This window comes from Coffea arabica, chromosome 5e (genome assembly GCF_036785885.1).
Source record: "Coffea arabica cultivar ET-39 chromosome 5e, Coffea Arabica ET-39 HiFi, whole genome shotgun sequence".
Lineage (NCBI taxonomy): Eukaryota > Viridiplantae > Streptophyta > Magnoliopsida > Gentianales > Rubiaceae > Coffea > Coffea arabica.
In genome coordinates, this window is record NC_092318.1 from 43,115,099 (window position 1) to 43,136,792 (window position 21,694).

Consider the following 21,694-nt stretch of genomic DNA (forward strand, 5'->3'; position numbering starts at 1 on the left):
CGTCAATGTGTCAAGAATAGGACCAAAAGGAAATACAAGCTTTCATATAAAATACCAGTATAACCCTAGTTTCCCTCAATAAGAAAAATAGTTCAGCTATAAAGGGGTTTCACAGTTTCAGGGTGGGTTTGTACAGGAGATATAACCAAGGGTGTTTGCTTGTAATTAACCAAGAATATTGTGTTACATAAGCTGCGGAACGGTAAGATTTTCTACAGTCATATCATAAAACAGAAATATTGTTCCAAAATTTACATAATTTTAGTGTTCATTTGACATGAACTTTAACAAAATGCCAAGAAATTGGAAAAAATTGACAATTTTGGCCATAGGTTACTGAGCTAATTTCTCCTCATATTGAACTTGAATCTCAAAGTTCTTTCTCTGCAAAATGATTTTAAGAAGCTAGAAAATGGTAAGCATGTTATCTCATCAGCCCAGACAACTCAATTAAGATTTTGAATAGATTTAGTAACCAGTGGAGCACTTTACCCTAGTTTTAGATAGGGGTGGCAATTCCTGACACGACCCGAAAATATGACACGAACCTAACACGAAATTAATGGGTTTGGGTTGAAGTTTCGGGGATTCGGGTCAAAATCGGGTCGAACCCGATGAACCGGAAAAAAAAAAACAGGTCGATTTCGGGTCAACCCGTGGTGATCTGATATGACCCGATATAACCCGTTTACGAATTAAAAATAATTTAATAAACATAAAATTATTTTATCTAACTAAACTAAATAGTCTAAATCATTCTTTTTTCAAAGGTATTAATTACTTAATCCTAAATGAATTTATTTAACTTGTGTGAAGTTGAAATTATTATATTTGGATAAATAATATATTATGTTAATTTTTACTTTTATGCTATTTTATATTTGGTTTGGGATAAAACACTTTTACGGTGTTTAATTTATTTTAGATTTGGTTTGAAATTATTTATTTAAATTTTTATTACTTGATGATGTAATTAATTTTGTGAGAAATTGATTTTATTAGAAATTACAGTGATAAATTAATAAATTAAAATTAAGTTTCGGGTCATTTCGGGTCGACCCGCCAACCCGAAATTTTCGGGTTCGTGTTATGTATCCTGACCCATTTCGGGTTGGCGGGTCAGGTTCGGGTCAGTGGATTTTTTGTTATACTTGGGTCTCAACCCGACCCGTCAACCCGAACTCGACCCGATTGCCACCCCTAGTTTTAGATATCAACTTCATGTTTCCAACACCTCCCCCACCCCCAGCCCCAAAAAAAGTGTTATGATTAAGTTCTCAAGCCACTTGAACAATGATTTACACAACATGTTAATTAAAATTTTCTTAAGTGATGATTTTCTTATGTGACTTAAAACATCCCAAAAGATTTTGTCTCGTAACATTTAGAATTGTGTCTGTAATAGACCAAAAAGCAATGAAGGCTTTCAGATAAATTATTAGTATAGGCAGTGTTGCCTCGACAAGAAAAACAGGTAAGAAGGGCGTTGAATGTTGAGATTCTGAAGACAAGCTTCAAATGTCCAAATGTCTGAATGATACATCTAACTGGCTATGAATGCAGACCATACACAAGTTAATAACAATAAGGCTCAAAAAAATAACAATAAAGAGAAAAAAAAGTGTTCCATGTCCCCTGTCCCTCCCAACATCAAACGTGTTATCTTGTTTTATTTTTCTCTTTATCTATTACTATTACTATTACTATATTAAAAGTATGACGAGACTTGGCATTATAAGTTGTAAGCAATTTTTTATCTTAATTTATGCTGTTTCCATATTACCCCAAGTTATTGTATTTTAATTGTGGTAGTAATTAAAATATGAAACAGTCCAAATGAATATATCTCAATAATAATGGTAATTAAAATGAAAAGCTCCCAATTAAAACTATTTACCCACTCTTACATTTCATCTCCAATTTTTATGTGCATCAAAGTTTCTTATTCGAAACAATTTCTTACTCAAAATAGTTTGACCAATTTCATTAACCACAATTTTAAGATTGTAAAAAAATATTAATATAAAAAAAATAGATGCTCTTAGAACAAAAGAGAATAAGAAAAGAGTCCATATTCATTTGGAGAATCATGATATGAATATCATGAGACAGGTACATAATTATGTGCCTTCTATCAGTATAGAGAAATACTAAAAAAAAGCAAAAATAAAAGAATCCAACTATTTCTATCAATTGAAACTAAATAGCCACTAAAGCTGTATAAATCATTATATTCTTATCAACCACGATAACACTTAGAAAAAATGTCAATAATCGAAATTCAACAATGCAGCTCATATTATTCAATTCAAATTCACAAAATTCTTTGTGAAAAGTTCAACTGGAAAGATATAAAGTAAAATGTTCATGCAAAGTTGGATATGAGCACGATTTATATATTTTATTCTTAAATAATTAATTCATTCTAACTATACAATTGCATTTCATTTGTCTTAGCAAGGGAAAATAATATTTAAAATGTTGATACAAATTTTTTTATCTCATAAAATTTGTTGATTTCATCATAAACTTAACTTTGGGGTTTATCTTTAAGCAAGAAAAGGCATGTCTAGACTCTGGTTCGTAAACAAGCTTTCCAAAAGGGTAAAGAAAGGGGTGAGTGTGGTGAAAATAATTAGAATGACAAAATCTAACTAATCAATTTATTTATTCTAATACCCCTTTAGAAATTGATTTTACGATTTAAGTCTTTATTTTACTAATAATTAAGAATTCTATTTACTAGGCTCACACTTGACATGTATGCATATATTTCCTGTTTAGCAATTTTTTTGTACAATATTTAAAAAATTAATATTATGATTTTATGGTAAAAATATTGTGAGTATACAACAACTTTGGTGAAAAATAACTGAATTAGGAATTATTTATCAAAGCTGAATCCATAATTTGCCAAAAAGATCGACATAAATTAAAAAAAGAAAACTCAAAATAAATTCAAAAATAATTGATCAAAGAGTTCATATTTAAATGGTCTTTGGAATAATAATTGGTTAATGAAAATATGACATGTTTTATTATCAGGTAAACAATCAAATTTCACAATATATATATATAAGACATGTTATATATGGGTTAATATAATCACGTGCAAAGTACGCAAACTAATACTAGTTTATTAAATGGATTGTTGATTGAATTCTTGTTGTTAATTTCAAAATTAAATTAAAGTCCTATTTCATTGACATAAGCAATTATATATAACGTGCAAGATTAATCAAAATAATTTGGCAGTATGGTGTGATTGACCCGGTTGCGAAATTAGTGCTGCTAGATGTATTAAAAGATTATTAAGAGCGTAATTAATGCTGTATTGTTCAAACATTTGGACTAATGATTAATGGTCTTGCAATGGAGTCGTTTTCTATAATTTTTTTTTAAAAATAATCCAAGAAATGTCCATTGACTATTTGTCCCTTCTTTTCCATATACTAGCAATCTATGACCAGAGAAAGAGAAGAGCACTCGATAGTGAGGTTTTGCAGTTCTTATCTCTTTTCACATTTGAGAGTTGTCTCATCTCTAAATTGAGATCTCTGCTGGTTCTCTTATTAATCTTTGATTAGATGGCCTCCAGTACTATAGTATTACTTGTATTTCTTCCGCTTTGGATTGGATGCTTTTCATCCAATTTTTAATTTAATTGAAATCATAGGAATTTATGATGTAGGTTTTTAAATCAGAGAGAGTTAAATTAAACATTTAACAAATCACAAGAAGTTTTTGATATTTTACCCTTTTAATTTTGATTGAGATATGTGATTCCTCTGTTTTCCAATGCGCGCATGAGCTGTGTGAAAATTGAAAGTTTAACAAACGCCAAACCATTAAGCTGACAAAACATTTTTGCGATTGATTAAACAAGATTTTAATGATTAAAGGGAGTCCTTTTTGATTGGTTAGACAGCCGCAGGAATGACTAGTTGTCATTTACTTTCTGGACACTAGCAATCAACGTACAGAAAAGAGGAGAGCACTTGTTTTTGAGGTTTTGCAGATCTTTCTCGTCTCCTTTCATATTTGAGAACTGTTTCATCTCTTAAATTGAGATCGATACATTCTGGTTCCCTTGTTGATATTCCCTTAATTAGATGGCCTCCACTAGTATCACTTGTATTTCTTCCATCTTGGATGATGTGCAAGCGCTGGAGAACGATTATCCAGAATTTCCAAATTGGCCGCAGAAGTACCTGAGACGCATGAGACACATGCTAAGATATCTGAGAACATTTCTTCTGTGTGCGAGAAAATACAGCAACGATGATGTGCAATTACTATTTGACAACAAAAAGAACCCGGCAAATAATCATCATGCAAGCCTAGAAGCTCTGGCAGTTCGGATTGGAGAAGCCATTCCCAAGTGGGGAAAGGAGATCCAATCTTCTGATCAGCCTTGGAAAGTGGTCCATGATTTAGAAAAAGACATGGAATCCTTCGAACAAGAAATTTGCGAATGGTACGTCTTTTTCTTGGGTTCCTCGTCACGGCAGTCCAGTAATTCGGTCGCTCGAAAAGATGACCTTATGGAATTCATGGATTCTCTTCTGGAGAATCTAGTGAAATATCATCCAAGGAGTCGGCTGGCACATCAAGTTGGACTAATTAAAGCCCTTGAAGAGAAGCTGGCGTTCATGAAAAACTTCATCCGTTTTCTCACACTGCATGGCGTTGAAAACACAGAATTGGGACCTTTGTTGGTTCACACTGAAGCTGTGGCTATCAATGCAGCAGGCCTCTCTTATAAGTTCCAGTTTAAGAAGGGTTTCGGATCGCCCAAGGATATCAAGGAAAGCATTTCGGAACTGCCGCAGAAGATTATTCCTGTTGAACCGCAAGTCCTTGAGACTTGTATCCAGGTCCTGATTGCTTCAAAATTATCAAGACAATCATACGGAGATACAGATGAGCGCATATTGAGAGACTTCTACCATTCTCTCCTGTGTAATCTTTGGGAGAAACTAAAGCATGGTACTTGTCCTGTGATTTTGCGTCAACTACAAATGTTTTACGAGGGGCTCAATTCCTTGAGAACCATTTTGAAGGAGAAGCCAAAGGAGTTCGATGAGAAAGTAAGAGATCCTACTCGAGTCGTGAAATGTTATGGAGGAGATTTTATTTCCCCACTCTCACTGAATGCAATCAAAGACGCTATACAAGCCAAGGATATGGATATCGTGTGTTCTGAGTTATTGGAAATAATTAAGCTCATCGATGCAGTAATCACGGAGAAGTGTCCAGAATCATCATCATTCACTTTTCCTACGACCAACGGACTGGGCTTTGTTGATTCCCTTCTAGAAAAGATGATGGATGTGACAAGTTCTGAGGCTGGCTCGATTGCTTTGATCGATCATTCAATTGAAAAAGTCCAGGAAGTACTTGTTTGTTTACGTTCTTTGCTGTGGAAAATTGTGGAGCTGCAAAATGAAGATGAGGAGGTCCAGGCAATTTGGAATCGTATTGTTGGGGTGGCATACAGGATAGAGCTTCTTATTGACTCCTTAATAACTGGAAATATCTTAGATTCTTCTTCAATGTCTATTCATTCCATTTTAGAAGAAATGAACATCATTAAAGCTGCGGCCTTGAAGATTTGTGATAGCGAAAGACTTGGTGGAAAAGTTAGCGAAGTAACGAAGAGATTCAATCACATGCCACAAGAAGGAAGTAAGCCAATAGTCAATGATGTGGTGGTGGGATTCGAGGATGAGACGGCATCGATAATCAATGGACTCATAAATGGATCACGCCAAGTGAAAATTGTTTCAATTGTGGGCATGCCGGGATGCGGTAAGACAACTTTGGCTAGAAAAGTGTACAATGATTTTTCAGTGAAGTCCCATTTTTATGAGCGTGCTTGGTGTACTGTTTCTCAAATATATCAAAAGAGAAATCTGTTGCTTCAAATTTTGACTTGTATTGAGTCCAAGCTTCCTGAGGATGTTTTTAAGATGGGTGAAGAAGATCTGGCTCTTCAAGTCAGAAGACGTTTGCTGAAAAACAGATATCTCGTTGTTTTGGACGATGTATGGGACATTGATGCATGGAACGGATTGGAAGCCTCATTCCCTGATGATGGAATTGGAAGCAGAGTTATCTTGACAAGTCGGCTCCGTGGTGTTGCTCCGCAAGCCAAACTCGACCATGAACCGTATTCTCTTCCTCAACTCACTCCTAATGAGAGCTGGGATTTGCTAAAAGGGAAGTTATATCCTGGACAAGATTTGGCTCCTCCAGAACTATGTGAAATTCGACAGCAAGTAGTGGAAATGTGTCAAGGACTACCTCTTACGGTTGTCATTCTTGCCGGAATTCTCTCAAGGATGGACCGATATGGTTGGAAAGAAGCTGTGGAAGGTTTACGTTCAAGGAATGTTTCTAGTACAGAACAATGTACCGCTACATTAGAGCTGAGTTACAAACATTTACCTGATAATCTGAAGGCATGTTTTCTTTATTTTGGAGCCTTTCCAGAAGACCATGAACACAATACCAGGAGGTTGATTTCTCTATGGGTCGCTGAAGGTTTTGTTCAAAAAACTCAGCTCAAGAGATCAGAGGATGTGGCAAATGATTACCTGATGGAACTTATTAGCAGAAGCTTAGTCATAGTTTCGAAACCAAGATCCATTGATGGGGTCAAAACTTGTCGCATTCACGATTTGTTATATGAGTTTTGTGTGACAAAAGCCAAAGAAGAAAAGCTTTTGCAGCTTGTTCGTAGGTATGATGACTTATCTGCTTGCACTGTGCCATGCTACCTACGCCGCTTATGCATTATTGATTCTAAGGTCGAGCACTTTGACAACTTGAGGTTATTTTCTCCTGCCATACGCAGTCTATTTTTATTCAGTCACGATGAAGACAGTAATAGTTTTGACCTTCGATTCATTTTTCACATCATCAAACTTGTCAAAGTGTTAGATTTGAGCCAAATTGGACTCGACCCCTTTCCTAGAGAGGTAGAACTGCTTGTTCACTTGCGCTACTTGGCGATTCTAGGTCGAGGTAAAATCAGTCTCCCATCATCAGTATGCAATCTCCCGAATTTGGAAACTTTGATTTGGCAAAATTCTTCAACTCATCGTTCAGTTTCACTACCAGATACCATATGGAACCTGAAGAAACTAACGCATTTACAACTAATTGATGAGGTCGATAGGCATTATTGTTTTTTTTTCCCTAGAGACAATCTTGACAACTCGTCACAGTTGCGTGACTTAGATTTCTTGTCCTGTTTGTCTCTCGATCCTGAGGAAAACATCAGCAAGCTGTTGAGAAAGTTTCCAAATATCCGCAAACTGAGATGCTCTGTCAATCTCAAGCCAGATGTTGAACATCATGTAGCAATGGATTGTCTAAGTCAGTTGGAATCACTCAGTCTGAGTCGCGTCCTATACGGTTATCAGCAATTTCATATAGATTTCCAATTTCCTTTGAGTATTAAAAGATTGACCCTGACTTATTTTGGCATGCCGTGGAGAAAAATGGCAGCAATTGGAAATCTGCCAAATCTTGAGGTGCTCAAATTACTCGAGGAAGCCTTTGAGGGGGAAATATGGGAAATGGAAGCAGAGAAGTTCCCTAATGTTCGCTTCTTGAAATTAGCTTCCTTGAACATTGTGAAGTGGACAGCCTCCTCCGAGTATGAGTACGAGGACCAGGACTATTTTCCTCGTCTCCAGAAGTTAGTGTTGGAAAGCTGTGATGCATTGCAGGAGATCCCTTCTTGTTTGGGAAATAGTTCAACTCTTGAAATAATTGAGGTGTCTAAATGTCCCAACTGTACCAGTTCATTGGAGGAAATTCAGGAAGAGCAAAGAAGCAATGGATATACCGATCTGAAGATCCTTATCTCATAATGGACGATTGATCTTCTCAAGTAAGTTTTTTAAGTCCTTTACTTGGTGTACTGCTACGGGTTATGTGTATCTGTTTAGCATCAAGATCAAGTTATTCTTTTTCTTAATAGTTTTTCTTTTTCTTTTTCTTAATTAGTACTGGAAAGCTGCAAGTTTTTGGAGGAGATCCCTTCTTGTTTGCAAAATCTATCAACTCTTGAAAAAATTGAGGTGTCTAAATGTCCCAACCGTACCAGTTCAGTGGAGCAAATTCAGGAAGAGCAATTAAGCAGGGGAAATACACTGATCTGAAGATCCTTATTTCATGATGGATGATTGATCTTCATTCTACTTTTCTTTTTTAATCCTTTACTTCTGTACACATACTGGTAAAGTTGTATCTGTTGAGCATCAATCAAGATCAAGTTGTTCTTGTTTTCATTGCAAGTTTCTTGTTATTCCTGTGACCGAATCTTGTACTGCGACGTAATTTTTTAATACTCTGCTTGCACAACTGAGTTTGCAAATTTTCCAAGAACTTATTTGTCTTTATTGGTTTGAACTTTGAATTACAATAATATACTATTGGGAGATTTCCGGTAGTTAACAAAATAACTTTTGATACAAGCACGTGCCAAATAACGTTTTAAATTGTTCTAAAATTGATATCTTGAAAAGTACTGTATAATTTTCAAAATACAAAAGGCCTCCCAAAATAGGTAACATTTAGGAAAAATGTAGAGGGCAAGGTATAAGTGGAACATTTTTTAAGAGATTTTAGCATAATTTTTAGGGCCACCCCAACTTATATAGTTTAACGGGACAAAATGTGGTATGCTGGTGACAAAATTAAAGTAACCAAACTTGGAAAACTTACATAAGCAAAGTTTAGCTAGCGCCAAATGCAGCAAAATGTTTGAAACAATGAGGAAGTATGATTGTGTAGTCACTAATTAAAAAGGTTCATAATCTATGCTATCCTGTCCATCTTGTAATCAATCTAAGACAAGAAATTCAGCTACCAAAACATGGTACAATGTAATTCTAAATGGGACTAGTAAATTGAAGGAAACAATGAAATCATCTAGCAAACGCACTAAACATGCAATAAAATCATTTGATGCTAATATCACTTAATCCACCAAACCATCCAGGCTCCACATCTGCTCGAAAGTTGACTCTAGAGGGTGGTTGTGAAGCAAGTAGAACATCCTTAATGTTGTTTAGGATTCCTTTGTCATAGGGGTTTCCCGAGTTCACATACTTTTGGTGGAAATGCTCATAAGATGTTTGCACGAGGCATAATATAGAAATTGCATCATAATTTGTTTAAGCAGCTATTTAGACTGGCCTTCTATGTTTATATGCCAAAGCAGAAATTAATTACCTCAAAGCTGTGCACTTTAAATAATTGTTGTACCGAAAATTCAGTACTGTTCTCAAAAGAATTGCCCATTAATTAATATATTTGACATAGACGAAATACAAGCATGCAAGAAAAATATGCATTAATTCAACTTTGAGATAAACCGTGATGATATAAGTACTGTTGGCATAAATGAAAGTATAAAGGGCAAACCTGGTTTATAGCAATTAGATAAACATGATAACAAGAAAAGCCGGCAAGAAAACTCATGGCTACAAAACTGAATAATGTCAATGCCACAGTCTCCGGGTCATTTCTTAGCAATCCAATCACCCCATTTCCATCTCCGGGCAATTTGTGATGTACTGATTTGCACGAGGAGATAAATATGAAGGCAAACAAGAGCAATCCTGTCAATAAAAATGTTACATGAAGCCAATAATTCCTCTGCATTTTGAAAGAAAAAAAATTAGGAAGTTATGGTTAGTAAACTAATTTTAATGCCAGAAGGTCTTGCAGGGTTGTGATCATACATACCAGTCCCACGCAATGCCCGATCCAGGTGTGTTAGGACCGGCCCAAGAATAAACAAACTAAAGTTAGCACAAATTAGGCGATATAACCGACCATATAAAGATTAGGCGGTAGACACCAGCCATATAATAATTAGGCGGTAAAACCGACCATATTAAAGGGTTGTGGCAACCCAATAAAGACAAATAATTAAGCAAATAAAAGACGCAGAAGATTTACATGGTTCGGTCAAATTGACCTACGTCTACGAGCAGAGGAGGAGCAATATTTCTACTATGAAAAAGAAATACGAAAGTCGTAGGAAAGTGGTTCTTAGTCCAAAAGGCACTTATAAAAGGTTTAGGACCATATAAAAGGGTTGTGGCAACCCAATAAAGACAAATAATTAAACAAATAAAAGACACAGAAGATTTACGTGGTTCGGTCAAATTGACCTACGTCTACGGGCAGAGGAGGAGCAATATTTCTACTATGAAAAAGAAATACAAAAGTCGTAGGAAAGTGGTTCTTAGTCCAAAAGGCACTTATAAAAGGTTTAGGAAATATTCCTAAATACAAAATAAGAGAGCCTAAAATATTTGACTATAAATGGGTTAGATGACTCAAGAACCTAATAGTCCATATAACTCTCTTGAGTGGGGCACTTGAAACTAACCAAAGGCTCCTATATTTATAGCCTTCAGTAGCCGACTTCTCCTTGGCATTATTCGATGTGGGACGAAGCAAAAGAAGCATCGGTCAACAAATGCGGTTTCAACAAATCTCCACCTTGATGAGTCTCTAACATTGAGAAATAGCAAATCTATTCCACCTTCGCAGCCCCAATAGGCCTAAATCACAAACAACGAACATCAACCAAATCTAAGCACTGCTTGAACTTGTAAACTGGAAGAGGCTTCGTAAACATATCACCTGGATTGTCCTTGGTATTGATTTTCTGAACAAGGACCTTTCCTTCAGCAATGATATCTCGAATGAAGTGATACTTCACATCAATGTGTTTCGTTCTCTCATGATACATCTGATCTTTAATCAAGTGTATGGCACTTTGACTATCATAGTGAATATCAGTATAACACCTTGATGTAAACTAAACTCGCTAAATAAACTCTTCAACCACAAGGCTTCTTTGATTGCCTCGGTCACAGCCATATATTATGCTTCTGTAGTAGACAAAGTTACGACAGGTTGTAGAGTAGCTTTCCAACTAACAGCACAACCGCCAATACAAAATACATAAGCTGAAAGTGATCTTCTTCTGTCAAGATCCCCAGCGTAGTCTGAGTCTACAAAACCAACCAAAGTGTTATTATTTCTTCCAAACTCCAAACATGCATTTGAAGTACCTCGCAAGTATCTGAGAATCCACTTCACAGCCTGCCAATGTACTTTACCAGGGCAAGATATATATCTGCTAACAACACTGACTGCTTGTGCAATATCTGGACGAGTACAAATCATTACATACATAATACTGCCGACTGCACTGGAATAAGGAACCCGTGCCATATACTCTTCCTCTTCATCTGATTTTGGTGATTGAGCAGCAGATAGCTGAAAATGGCTAGCAAAAGGAGTAGATACTGGTTTAGTATCTTTCATGCCAAAACGCTCCAAAACTTTCTCAAGATAATTTTTCTGGGTAAAAAACAACTTCCCTACTCCTCGATCTCTCTTGATATCCATGCCAAGAATTTTCTTAACTGCTTCCAAATCTTTCATATCAAATTCATTATTTAACTGCAGTTTTAAAGTATGAATTTCTGACAAAATCTTGGCAGCAATGAGCATGTCATCAACATATAATAATAAGTAAATGAAAGAAGTATCATTTAATTTCCGGAAGTAAACACAACTATCATACATGCTCCTTAAATAACCATGACCCAACATAAAAGAATCAAACCTCTTATACCACTATCTTGGAGACTGATTCAATCCATATAAGGATTTCTTCAATAAGCAAACATGGTCTTCCTGACCTTCAATTTCAAAACTCTGGGGTTGTTTCATATAAATTTGTTCTTCAAGTTCGCCATACAAGAAAGCTGTCTTAACATCAAGTTGCTCTAACTCCAAATCATACATGGCAACTAAAGCAAATAAAACACGAATAGAGTTATGTTTAACAACAGGTGAGAATACATCATTAAAATCAACACCTTGTATCTAACTATGGCCCTTACAACCAATCATGCTTTATACCTTGCATCTTCAACCCCTGGAATACCTTCCTTTTTCTTGAGAACCCACTTGCAACCAACTATTTTCTTATTTGACGGCGGCTATACAAGAACCCAAGTTTCATTCTGATGAAGAGATTCAATTTCTTCATTCATCGCAATCAACCACTTTGCAGAATCATCACAAGAAACTGCTTCTGAATAGGTGAAAGGCTCACCAACTGCATCAGTTTCTTCTGCAACAGACAAAGCATATGCAACTAAATTTGTATATCTTTGTGGTGGTCGAATGTCTCTCCTTTGTCTATCTCTGGTTATGGAATACTCTTTTTCTTCTGAACTATCTTCAACAGTAGATTCAGGTGCATCTACTGGCACTTGCTGAGTAAAAGATTTGGACTTAGAAGGACCAAAACTGCCAATATCAAGCTCCACCTGCTTCTGTGTACTATCAGTAGTACAAGGACTAGAAGACTCTTTCTTGGAAGATAACATAAACAATTTATCAAAAGTAACATCTCTACTGATTACAAATTTTTGGGATTTGGGATCAGAACACCATAATCTGTATCCTTGCATCCCAGAAGCATACCCAAGAAAAATACACTTTTTAGCCCTAAACTCCAATTTTTCATCATTCACGTTCATGTATGCTGGACACCCAAAAGCTTTTAAATTGGAGTAATCAGCAGGAGTACCTGACCAAACTTTCTCAGGAGTTTTGAAATCAAGAGATGCAGAAGGAGAACAGTTGACAATAAAACAGGCCATATTGATCGCCTTTGACCAAAAGTCGTTTGTCAACCGTGCATTGGAGATCATACATCTTGCTTTCTCCAAAAGTGTTCTATTCATACATTCGGCCACACCATTTGTTGAGGCGTCATCCTGACAGTGTGATGCCGAACAATTCCTTTATTTTTGCAAAATCTATCAAATTCACCTCCACAAAATTTCATGCCATTATCTGTTCTCAACCACTTAACATGTTTTCCTGTTTGTTTCTCAATCAAAACTTTTCATTGTTTGAAAGTTAAGAAAACATCATTTTTATGCTTAAGAAAATAGACCCAAACTTTTCTTGAATAATCATCAATAAAAGTCAACATGTACCTGGCACCACCTTTAGAAGGAGTGCGAGAAGGACTCCATAGATCTGAATGAATGTAATCAAGAGTACCTTTTGTCTTGTGAATTGCTGGTGAACTGAAACTGATTCTTTTCTACTTCCCAAAAATACAATGTTCACAGAATTCCAATGGCCCGGTACTTTATCCACAAAGAAGTCCTCTTTTGCTCAGTATGCCCAAGCCTTTTTCGCTCATCTGTTCCAAACGCATATGCCATAATTTGGTGATATCTGTATCTGACAAAGATAATGTTGAAACAGTAGCAGCATCTGTAACAGTAGATCCCTGCAAATTATATAAAGTACCAGATCTGTGTGCCTTCATAACAACAAGAGCACCTCGAGTGATTTTGAGAACTTCATCTCCACCTGAATACCTACACCCAATAGACTCAAGAATGCCCAAAGAGATGAGATTTTTCTTCAAAGCTGGAACATGTCTAACATTTGTGAGCATCCTCACAATACCATCGTACATTTTAATCCGGATTGTACCTTTGCTAATAACTTTACAAGTGGTGTAGTTACCCATTAAGACAACTTCACCTTCAATTGATTCATATATTGAAAACCAATCCCTATTGGGACACATATGATATGAACAACCCGAATCTATAATCCACTCACTGTTAGACCTAAAATTATTTTCTGTTGCACAAAAAATGGTTCCATCATTCTCATCTACTGCAATACTAGCTTCGGTAGTCTCACTCTTTTTCTCCTTTTGCTTTTCTTTATTTTTCAATTTAAAGCAATCAGAGATAACATGACCCTTCTTTTTACAATAGTTGCATACCACATTTTTATGTCAGGATTTGGATCTACTTCTATTTTATGTGTTTCTCTTTTCAGATCTACCCCGAACAAACAAGCTATCGGCTTGACTCCCACTAGTTTCCCCAATAATATCCCTATCTATCTGCTCTTTAGATTTTAATGCAAATTTAATTTTTCGATACGAAATTGTTTCCTTTCCATAAATCATAGTATCACGGAAATGTTTCAAAGACTGGAGAAGGGAAAACAAAAGTAATAGGGCTTGATCTTCATCATCAATTTTCGAATTTATATTCTCCAAATCCATAATAATGGAATCAAATTTATCAAGATGGGAGAGTATAGATAAACTTTCACACATTCGAAGCATATACAAACTCTACTTCAGATATAGCCGATTTTCGACTGTTTTCTTCATATACAAGGCTTTCAATTTATCCCACATAACCTTAGCCGAAGTCTCCATTGCTACCTCACGCAATACCTCATCGGAGAGATTTAAGATTATGCTAGATCTGGCCTTCTTATCCATATCGGCGAAATTCGCATCCTTTATATCTTCTGGCTTTTTCTCAATTCCCTGATTTGCCAAGTCAACTCCGTCTTGAACAAGAATGGCCTCCATCTTGAGCTGCCACATGCCGAAATTGACATTCCTGTCGAATTTTTCGACAACCGTCTTTGTTATCGTCATTGTTGTCACAAAATCTATAACTTCAAGTTTGTGTCAAAAACTGTCCAAACAAATATGCAAGTCTTGTGAGTAAGCCCCACAGAGTGAGCGGGTCCCACGGGATGAGCGGGCCCTATGGATAACCGGATCCCACAGGATGAGTGGGCCCCACAGGATAGACGGGCCCAACCAAATGAACCTGTTTTGCAAAATATAACAACCAACTCTGATATCAGTTTGTTAGGACCGGCCCAGGAATAAACAAACTAAAGTTAGCACAAATTAGATGGTATAACCGACCATATAAATATTAGACGGTAAACACCAGCCATATAATAATTAGTCGTTAAAATCGACCATATAAAAGGGTTGTGGCAACCCAATAAAGACAAATAATAAAGCAAATAAAAGACACAGAAGATTTACGTGATTCAGTCAAATTGACCTACGTCCACGGGCAGAGGAAAAACAATATTTCTACTATGAAGAAAAAATACAAAAGCCGTAGGAAAGTGGTTTTTAGGCCAAAAGGTACTTATAAAAGATTTAGAAAATATTCCTAAATACAAAACAAGAGAACCTAAAATATTTGACTATAAATAGGGTAGATGACTCAAGAAACTAATAGTTCATATAACTCTCTTGAGTGGTGCACTTGAAACTAACCAAAGGCCCCTATATTTATAGCCTTTAGCAGCCGACTTCTCCTTGGCATTGTTCGATGTGGGACGAAGCAAAAGAAGCATCGGTCAACAAATGCGGCTTCAACAAGGTGCAATGGTGATCGAATTGTTGGATGCAATTGTTACAAGTTGCACAATGACAAGTTCTTGGTGGACGATAAATGTTACAATACTTCAACTTCACTTCTATCCCATTTATGACACTGATCATTTCTAAGAATTATACCAGGATTAATGGTACTGACAAATACCAAGTTCACAAGAACCTGCATTGAGGGCAATATATAGTTACATAAGGGCATTCGGTTACGCTCACAACTTTCTCATACAAGAGTGTGTGTGAAATTTAGTTTAGAACTAACAATTGTTGTCAAAATTGAAGATGTTACGATGATAGCCGGATTCCTTATATCACTTGCAACATGAACCGCAAATGTCCAACTTGATAGACTAATAGCAATGGCAGTTAAAATCAGCCTTTTTGGATCCGGACCACAAATCAGTCTCCCCTTGAAAAAGAATACCTACATTCAGAATAAGACGTCCAACATCAAATCCTCTTTTTTTTTTTGCGTAAGCATCAAATCCTCCATTTCTTCATTGATTTAAACCAACAAACTAAAAGCTTTATCAGGATTCAGCAAAGTACAATGATAAGAAATAGCTTTGGAACGTAAAGCAAGAGCAAATGGAGGATTACATTGTTTCCAGGCCAAAAATGGTAAACTCTTGCTTGTTCAATTTCGTCACCACCTCGACAAAATCGAAAAGATTTTTCTTGAACCACCTTTTGAATCCAATTATTTTCTCCCAAAGTGAAGAAAACAGTTGCTTGCTTTTTGCTTGAAGACTAACTTTAGAATTCTTATCTACCTTCTTTCCTGATGACATAGTACTTTCTGTAGGTTGATCAATTTCTAATGAGGCAGAATTATCGATAGCTTGAGCGACTGAAGAATTTACGCTGCCGTCTTTCTTTTCACTCGCCATCCACTCCATTATCTCTTGCTTCTACTATCTAGACTCAAATTAAGAACTTCAATTGGCAGATGATAACCAACCCGGTTGAAACTAGTGACTGGAAAAGATATTTCAGAAAACGGTTACTATTTTTGTGTTCATTAGGTCCAAGCCATCGGTTAAAGCGTGCACGCACTACCCGGATGCAATATAAAGCAAAACAAGCCTGTCAAATTGGGCTCGGGGAGGAACCCACTGAAATGGATGAGTCAACAAATTCCCAATGGATGCTAGATTGAACCAATAGATCACTATAATAAAGGGTGTGTTTGGACGTGAATTTTTGAAATAATTATTATACTACTTTTTGTGATATGATGTATGTGATATAAAAAAATAATTGAAAATATAAAAATATATGTTAAAAAATATGTTTGTGATGCAAATAAATAATTTTTTAAGAAATAACTGCAATCGAAACACACCAGTAGTTTTTAATACAAGATATGTCATATGACATCACAAAATAATGTTATTATAGAATATTAATAATTGCGAGAGTTGTGACAAATAAAAATGTAATTAGTAATCTACCCATCCTTAGTTTTATTATGAATCTTGTTAGTTAAGAAGTTATGATTATACAATGTCATTCAAAGTGATCTTTGTTGTGAGAATTAATTGTTGTAATATTTCATTTTGTTAATATATTTCTAATTTGTAAACTAGATTTTGAGGAGCAACAAGTTTTAGTAAAAATTTCCAAATGAGTATTTGTAAAGTGTGTGTGTTTTAGGAAAGGCATGAATGTCCACCAACACCTAGATAGTTCCCAGTATGAAAGGCATGAGCAAAACTTTTCTCACCAATGGAATACTGCAATTCGCCGATTGTTGCACCAGACTCAACCCAAGCATTATTTCCTTTAATATCAACGCTAATTGACTTGAGATTTCTTATATCAAATATGATGAATGGAACTTCAGACTTATAGGATGTGCCCTCGAAATCATGGCCGCCACTTCGAATCCTCATTTGTACTCCATCTTCTTTGCAACATATGACTGTTGCTTCAACGTGATATATAGTATTCTAAAGGAGTGATTATTTGATAGGTTGCAATTTTATCATTTATTTTATAATTAATTTTCCCTATTAACTGACCCCGATGTAGATTAATTGTCAGATTCTACTCACTTTTGGAAATTTGCATTTATTACAGGGAGTAGAATGAAAATACGATAACAAGTGCCAACTTGACAGTCATCAGGAAAGGAGTTCAAGTAGCAGCCCTTATTCTAGGGGCATTTTTTGGAAAAGGGAAACTTTTCCCCTTTTGGTAATTGCCGAAGAGAGAAGAGACGGAAGAAGACCCCTAGAGCCTCGCTTTTCTTCCGGGGAAGCAGCTGCAAAGTAGAAGATGAAAATTAGATAGGAATAGATAGAAACAAGAGGAGACTACTTTAGCTTGAGAACTTTGACTTTTCTTTTGGTCTCTTAGTAGCTTTTCTTCTCGCATGTCAGGAGCATTTTGAAGACTTAATCACTCTCTATAGTTTGCATTTTCTTTGATTAATTGAATGAATTGAGCTTTCTCAATCGGAGGACAATGGCCGCTACTTTCTCTACAGCTTTGTGTGAGTCTTTCTCATCAGGAATGAACTAAATCTCTTTTTCTAGTCAAGAAACAATGGAAGCTTTGGTTCATCTAAAAATTGTGAGATCGATTTAATTTTATCTTTTCCTCTTATTTATTGGTATTCGCATATTCTCCACTTGCAGCGCTTATGGTTGTTTAATTGATTGATTATCATGGATCCGGATAGTGAATTGATTTAGTAATCTATTGTCAATTAGGGCATTAAATCCGTAATTATTTAATTGTCTTGAAATAGTGACAACTAGCATGATTGGGTTTATGTTAGGAGAATACGCGGGCTAATTTAAAATAACCCTGGTAGCGCGTTATTTGGTTAAAATAGGGCTTTTATAATACGTAAGGCAATTGGGGAATAAAATCTTACGGGCATACTTAGGATTATTTCTCAATTAGAGCAATGATTAATGGGTGTGCCTTAATCACCGACACTGTAAGGAGGGGTTGATTGTTATTGCTTGTTTGGCAGTTATAACCTATTTATTAGTAAATAATTGGAGTTGCCTTTGCATCGATGATCATTTAGATGAACCATTGTTGAAGTTATTTCTTGACTAGACCTTTAGTTAATATTACTCTGATTTTATTGAATTGTCGTTTAATTTTTAGTTAGCTATTTGTTTTTATTCGAACTGTCTTAATTGGCATCTTTTATACAAAATCACCCCCTTGCTACTTTGAATTTCAAAAGAGACAAATGCCCCCAGTCCCTGAAGAAACGACCCTACTTGCCCTTTATACAAATCAATAAATCCTTGTGAATAAGCAATCACATTCTAGTATATCGGATTAAGCAAACTCTTCGGGAACAGGGTGAATCAAATAATCCATTGCACACCTAGAGTCCCTGCTCCAGTACTTAGAATCGGGTTCTGATTACTTTAATTGGCAACTAGATTTATTTTTATTATTGCACAATCATCGATAACCTGTCATTATTGCCAAAGGTTTTTGCTTTTTCCTTGATACAAAAAACCTAAGATTTTAGATTGAAGATTCCATGATGGGTAAATAAGAAGAGTTGTTGGGGAGATAAAAGAACATTCAGAACTGAGATGTTTGATGACATGAAGCTATCAAGAATCGAACTTGAGTATGATGATGGAATTAGTAAGGAAAACAAGGCAGTGAATAACAGAACTTTAGACATTTCTGTAACCATTTCTGTGATATTCTGAACTATGATTCCCCTCAGACACAATGTAGACTTAAAAAAACTATGAATTGCTCATCTTATTTATATTCATTACAATTGACCGGGACTGATTGTCATATAAATTAAGAAATACATGCAAAGTTGGCCTGCCTGCAGGCCTGCTTTAAAAAAAAAAGCTGTATTCTCTCTCTTGCATTGTAAGAAACCGTGATTGTAAACTTATTCTCAAGTGAAGACACTGGCTAGCTCCGAATATGCAGTTCTGGTCATATAAGATTTTTTGCATTCCCAATCTTGTCTCAATTAAATATACAAGTCTGCCTAGTTAATAAAATTTTGTTAATTTGGGGCTCTCTTATGTTGTCAATTTGGGACAAAAATTTTGGTAGTTTTAATCTCAATAACTAGGCAGACTTGTTCTTTGCTCAAAACATATATGCAGTCAATGTTTTTTTTGGAATGTCTAGTACGAAAAAGCCATTTATTTTGTCGTTCTTTTAGGGTTGCCTCCAGCAATAAAGAGCCAAACGTCGAACTTGTAGAACCTTTGATGTAGTCTCACCAAGGAACCATGCATATTAAGGTTAATATCTATTATTGTCTCATTTAATTTAGATTAATAGCTTTTATGTGATCTTGTCAACTCACATTATGTTGCTTGATTTTCTTGCATGCCAAATTCCATGACCAATCTGTCATTAAATACGTACATTACTAGTTACCAACTCAGTTCTTTCGAATAAGTGTCATTTGCTTCGAAGTCTTTCATGTTGGCTTATGCTAAATAAGCCTTAAAAATGTACAAAATCTGAATTAGAATGTGTTTGAAAGCATGATGATTAAGTGGTTTCAATATGTCATCTATCCCTCATTCTTTGTTTTGGTTCTTCAGTTACATGCACTTAGGACACAACACAAAGAATAAACCAATTTTATTTTGTCCCATAAAAGTAGTAAATTCTCTATGCTAAAGTATCAGCAACTTATAAGATTAAGTTTAAATGCTGAATTGAATTATAAAACAAGGTCTAAATGGTTTCAATAGGACATCAATCCCTTATTCTTTGTTTTGGTTCTTCAGTTACATGCACTTTAGGATACAACACAAAGAATGTAAGCCAATTTTATTTTGTCCCATAAAAGTTGTAAATTCTCTATGCTACAACTTAGAAGATAAAAGAGAATGCTAGAATTTCATACTAACCCCTAATTTTTGTATCTTTATTGTGTACCTTTAGCATATAGAATAGAAAATTTCGGTCACTTCCTTACAAAAAGGTCGTATGTTCAAATCCAATTGTCAATATATGGATGTGTTGGTAGACAATATGTACCTGTACGGTTGTGTTAATGGGTAATCTGTAAGAATCCCTGTAAACAATCCATGATTGTAGAAACATGTCCTAACCCGTGGTATTGATTAGAGCCAACCCCATCCAAACTTTTTGGTGCCAAAATTTTTTTTTATTTACTTGAATTCTCCTATTTTGCCCTTGGGAAACAACAAATTATATCCATTTAAATGGATTTGGATGATCCAAATAAATTCAATGGTTTTAAATAGATAACCATCTAAACCCAATTATGTTGGTGGCTATAAATGGATTATCCATATCATCAATATATATCCACTTAATTTAAAAAAGAGAAAACACACATTGTGATTGCAAATATTTATAAAAAAGTGGGATGGAATTTTGTGGGATCACGTATTATTTACTTCATAACTTTCTCGTATGCCAAGTTGTCAATAGCATTAATTGCATTTTATTCACCTCTAGTTCTTAGACTTCTTCCATCCTTTTCAAAATTGTATTTTAGTCTCTACACTTTTTTTTAATTAAACTCTTATTTAGTAATGACAGCAAACTTGCACATTCTAAAGTAAAGAAAAAGCGAGAATGTATCGTTCTGTGTGAAAGTAATTTTTTATTTTTATTTTTTATGTATAAAAAGATTTTTCTAACGAGTGTCCTCCCTGCGACATTGGTTAAGATATATAAATGACACCTTCTTCTTCTTTTTTTAATAAGTGGAAGATCTTGAATCTATGACCTCCTACTTATAATCCTTCTCCCTTTATCATCCAACCCAACCCTAAAAAAAAAGGACACCTAATTTACTAAGTAAATATAAGGTAGCTTGTATATCAATATTATAATAAGGAGTTTCATACATTTCGAGGTACTATGTGCTCATGTGATGAAAATATTTTATTTATCAAATAATATAAGACCTTTTATTGGAACTCTATTTTTATTCAAAGCATCCCTCTTGAACAGAGTGCAAAAAATTGGAAAAAAAAAAAAACTTCCTTCCATTGTAAAGCCATATTCAATTCACCCAAAAGTTATAATAATGTAGCCAAGTTATTAATTGTTCATTACTTTACGAGATGATGCTTTAAGTAATGATTTAAGGTTAAATTGACCACAATAGTTACATTTTCTTAGAACTAAACTAATTTAAAACTGTTTTTATGAAGAATGAAATAGAATAATAGCACAAGCATTTGTTATTACCAAAAGTATTTTAGGTGATTTAAGGATAGAATTTTGGGGATCAATATCTTTTTGGAAAAAAACATTTGGATCTTAAATTTAGGATTTGAGAAAGTAAATGGATAAATGGATGGATCATGGTTTTACACTATCCATTTAAATGACATCCATTTATTAAATGGTTTTAATTGAATTGGATCAATTTGATCCACT

At 35.1% G+C, this 21,694-nt stretch overlaps 1 protein-coding gene across 3 annotated transcripts; it reads left to right on the plus strand.

The window, feature by feature from the left end:
* The first annotated feature begins 4,035 nt into the window (after positions 1–4,035).
* LOC113688569 (putative late blight resistance protein homolog R1A-3) lies at positions 4,036–8,309 on the plus strand. 3 transcript variants are annotated; one of them, XM_027206431.2, is made up of 2 exons: positions 4,036–7,903; positions 8,020–8,309. In XM_027206431.2, the coding sequence occupies exon 1, from the start codon at positions 4,113–4,115 to the stop codon at positions 7,881–7,883; it is 3,771 nt and encodes a 1,256-aa protein (XP_027062232.2). In that variant the 5' UTR covers positions 4,036–4,112; the 3' UTR covers positions 7,884–7,903; positions 8,020–8,309. The 3 variants fall into 3 exon arrangements, with proteins under 3 accessions (XP_027062232.2, XP_027062229.2, XP_027062230.2); XM_027206428.2 differs by having other exon boundaries at positions 8,125–8,309; XM_027206429.2 differs by lacking the exon at positions 8,020–8,309 and adding an exon at positions 7,962–7,974.
* The last annotated feature ends 13,385 nt before the right edge of the window (positions 8,310–21,694 follow it).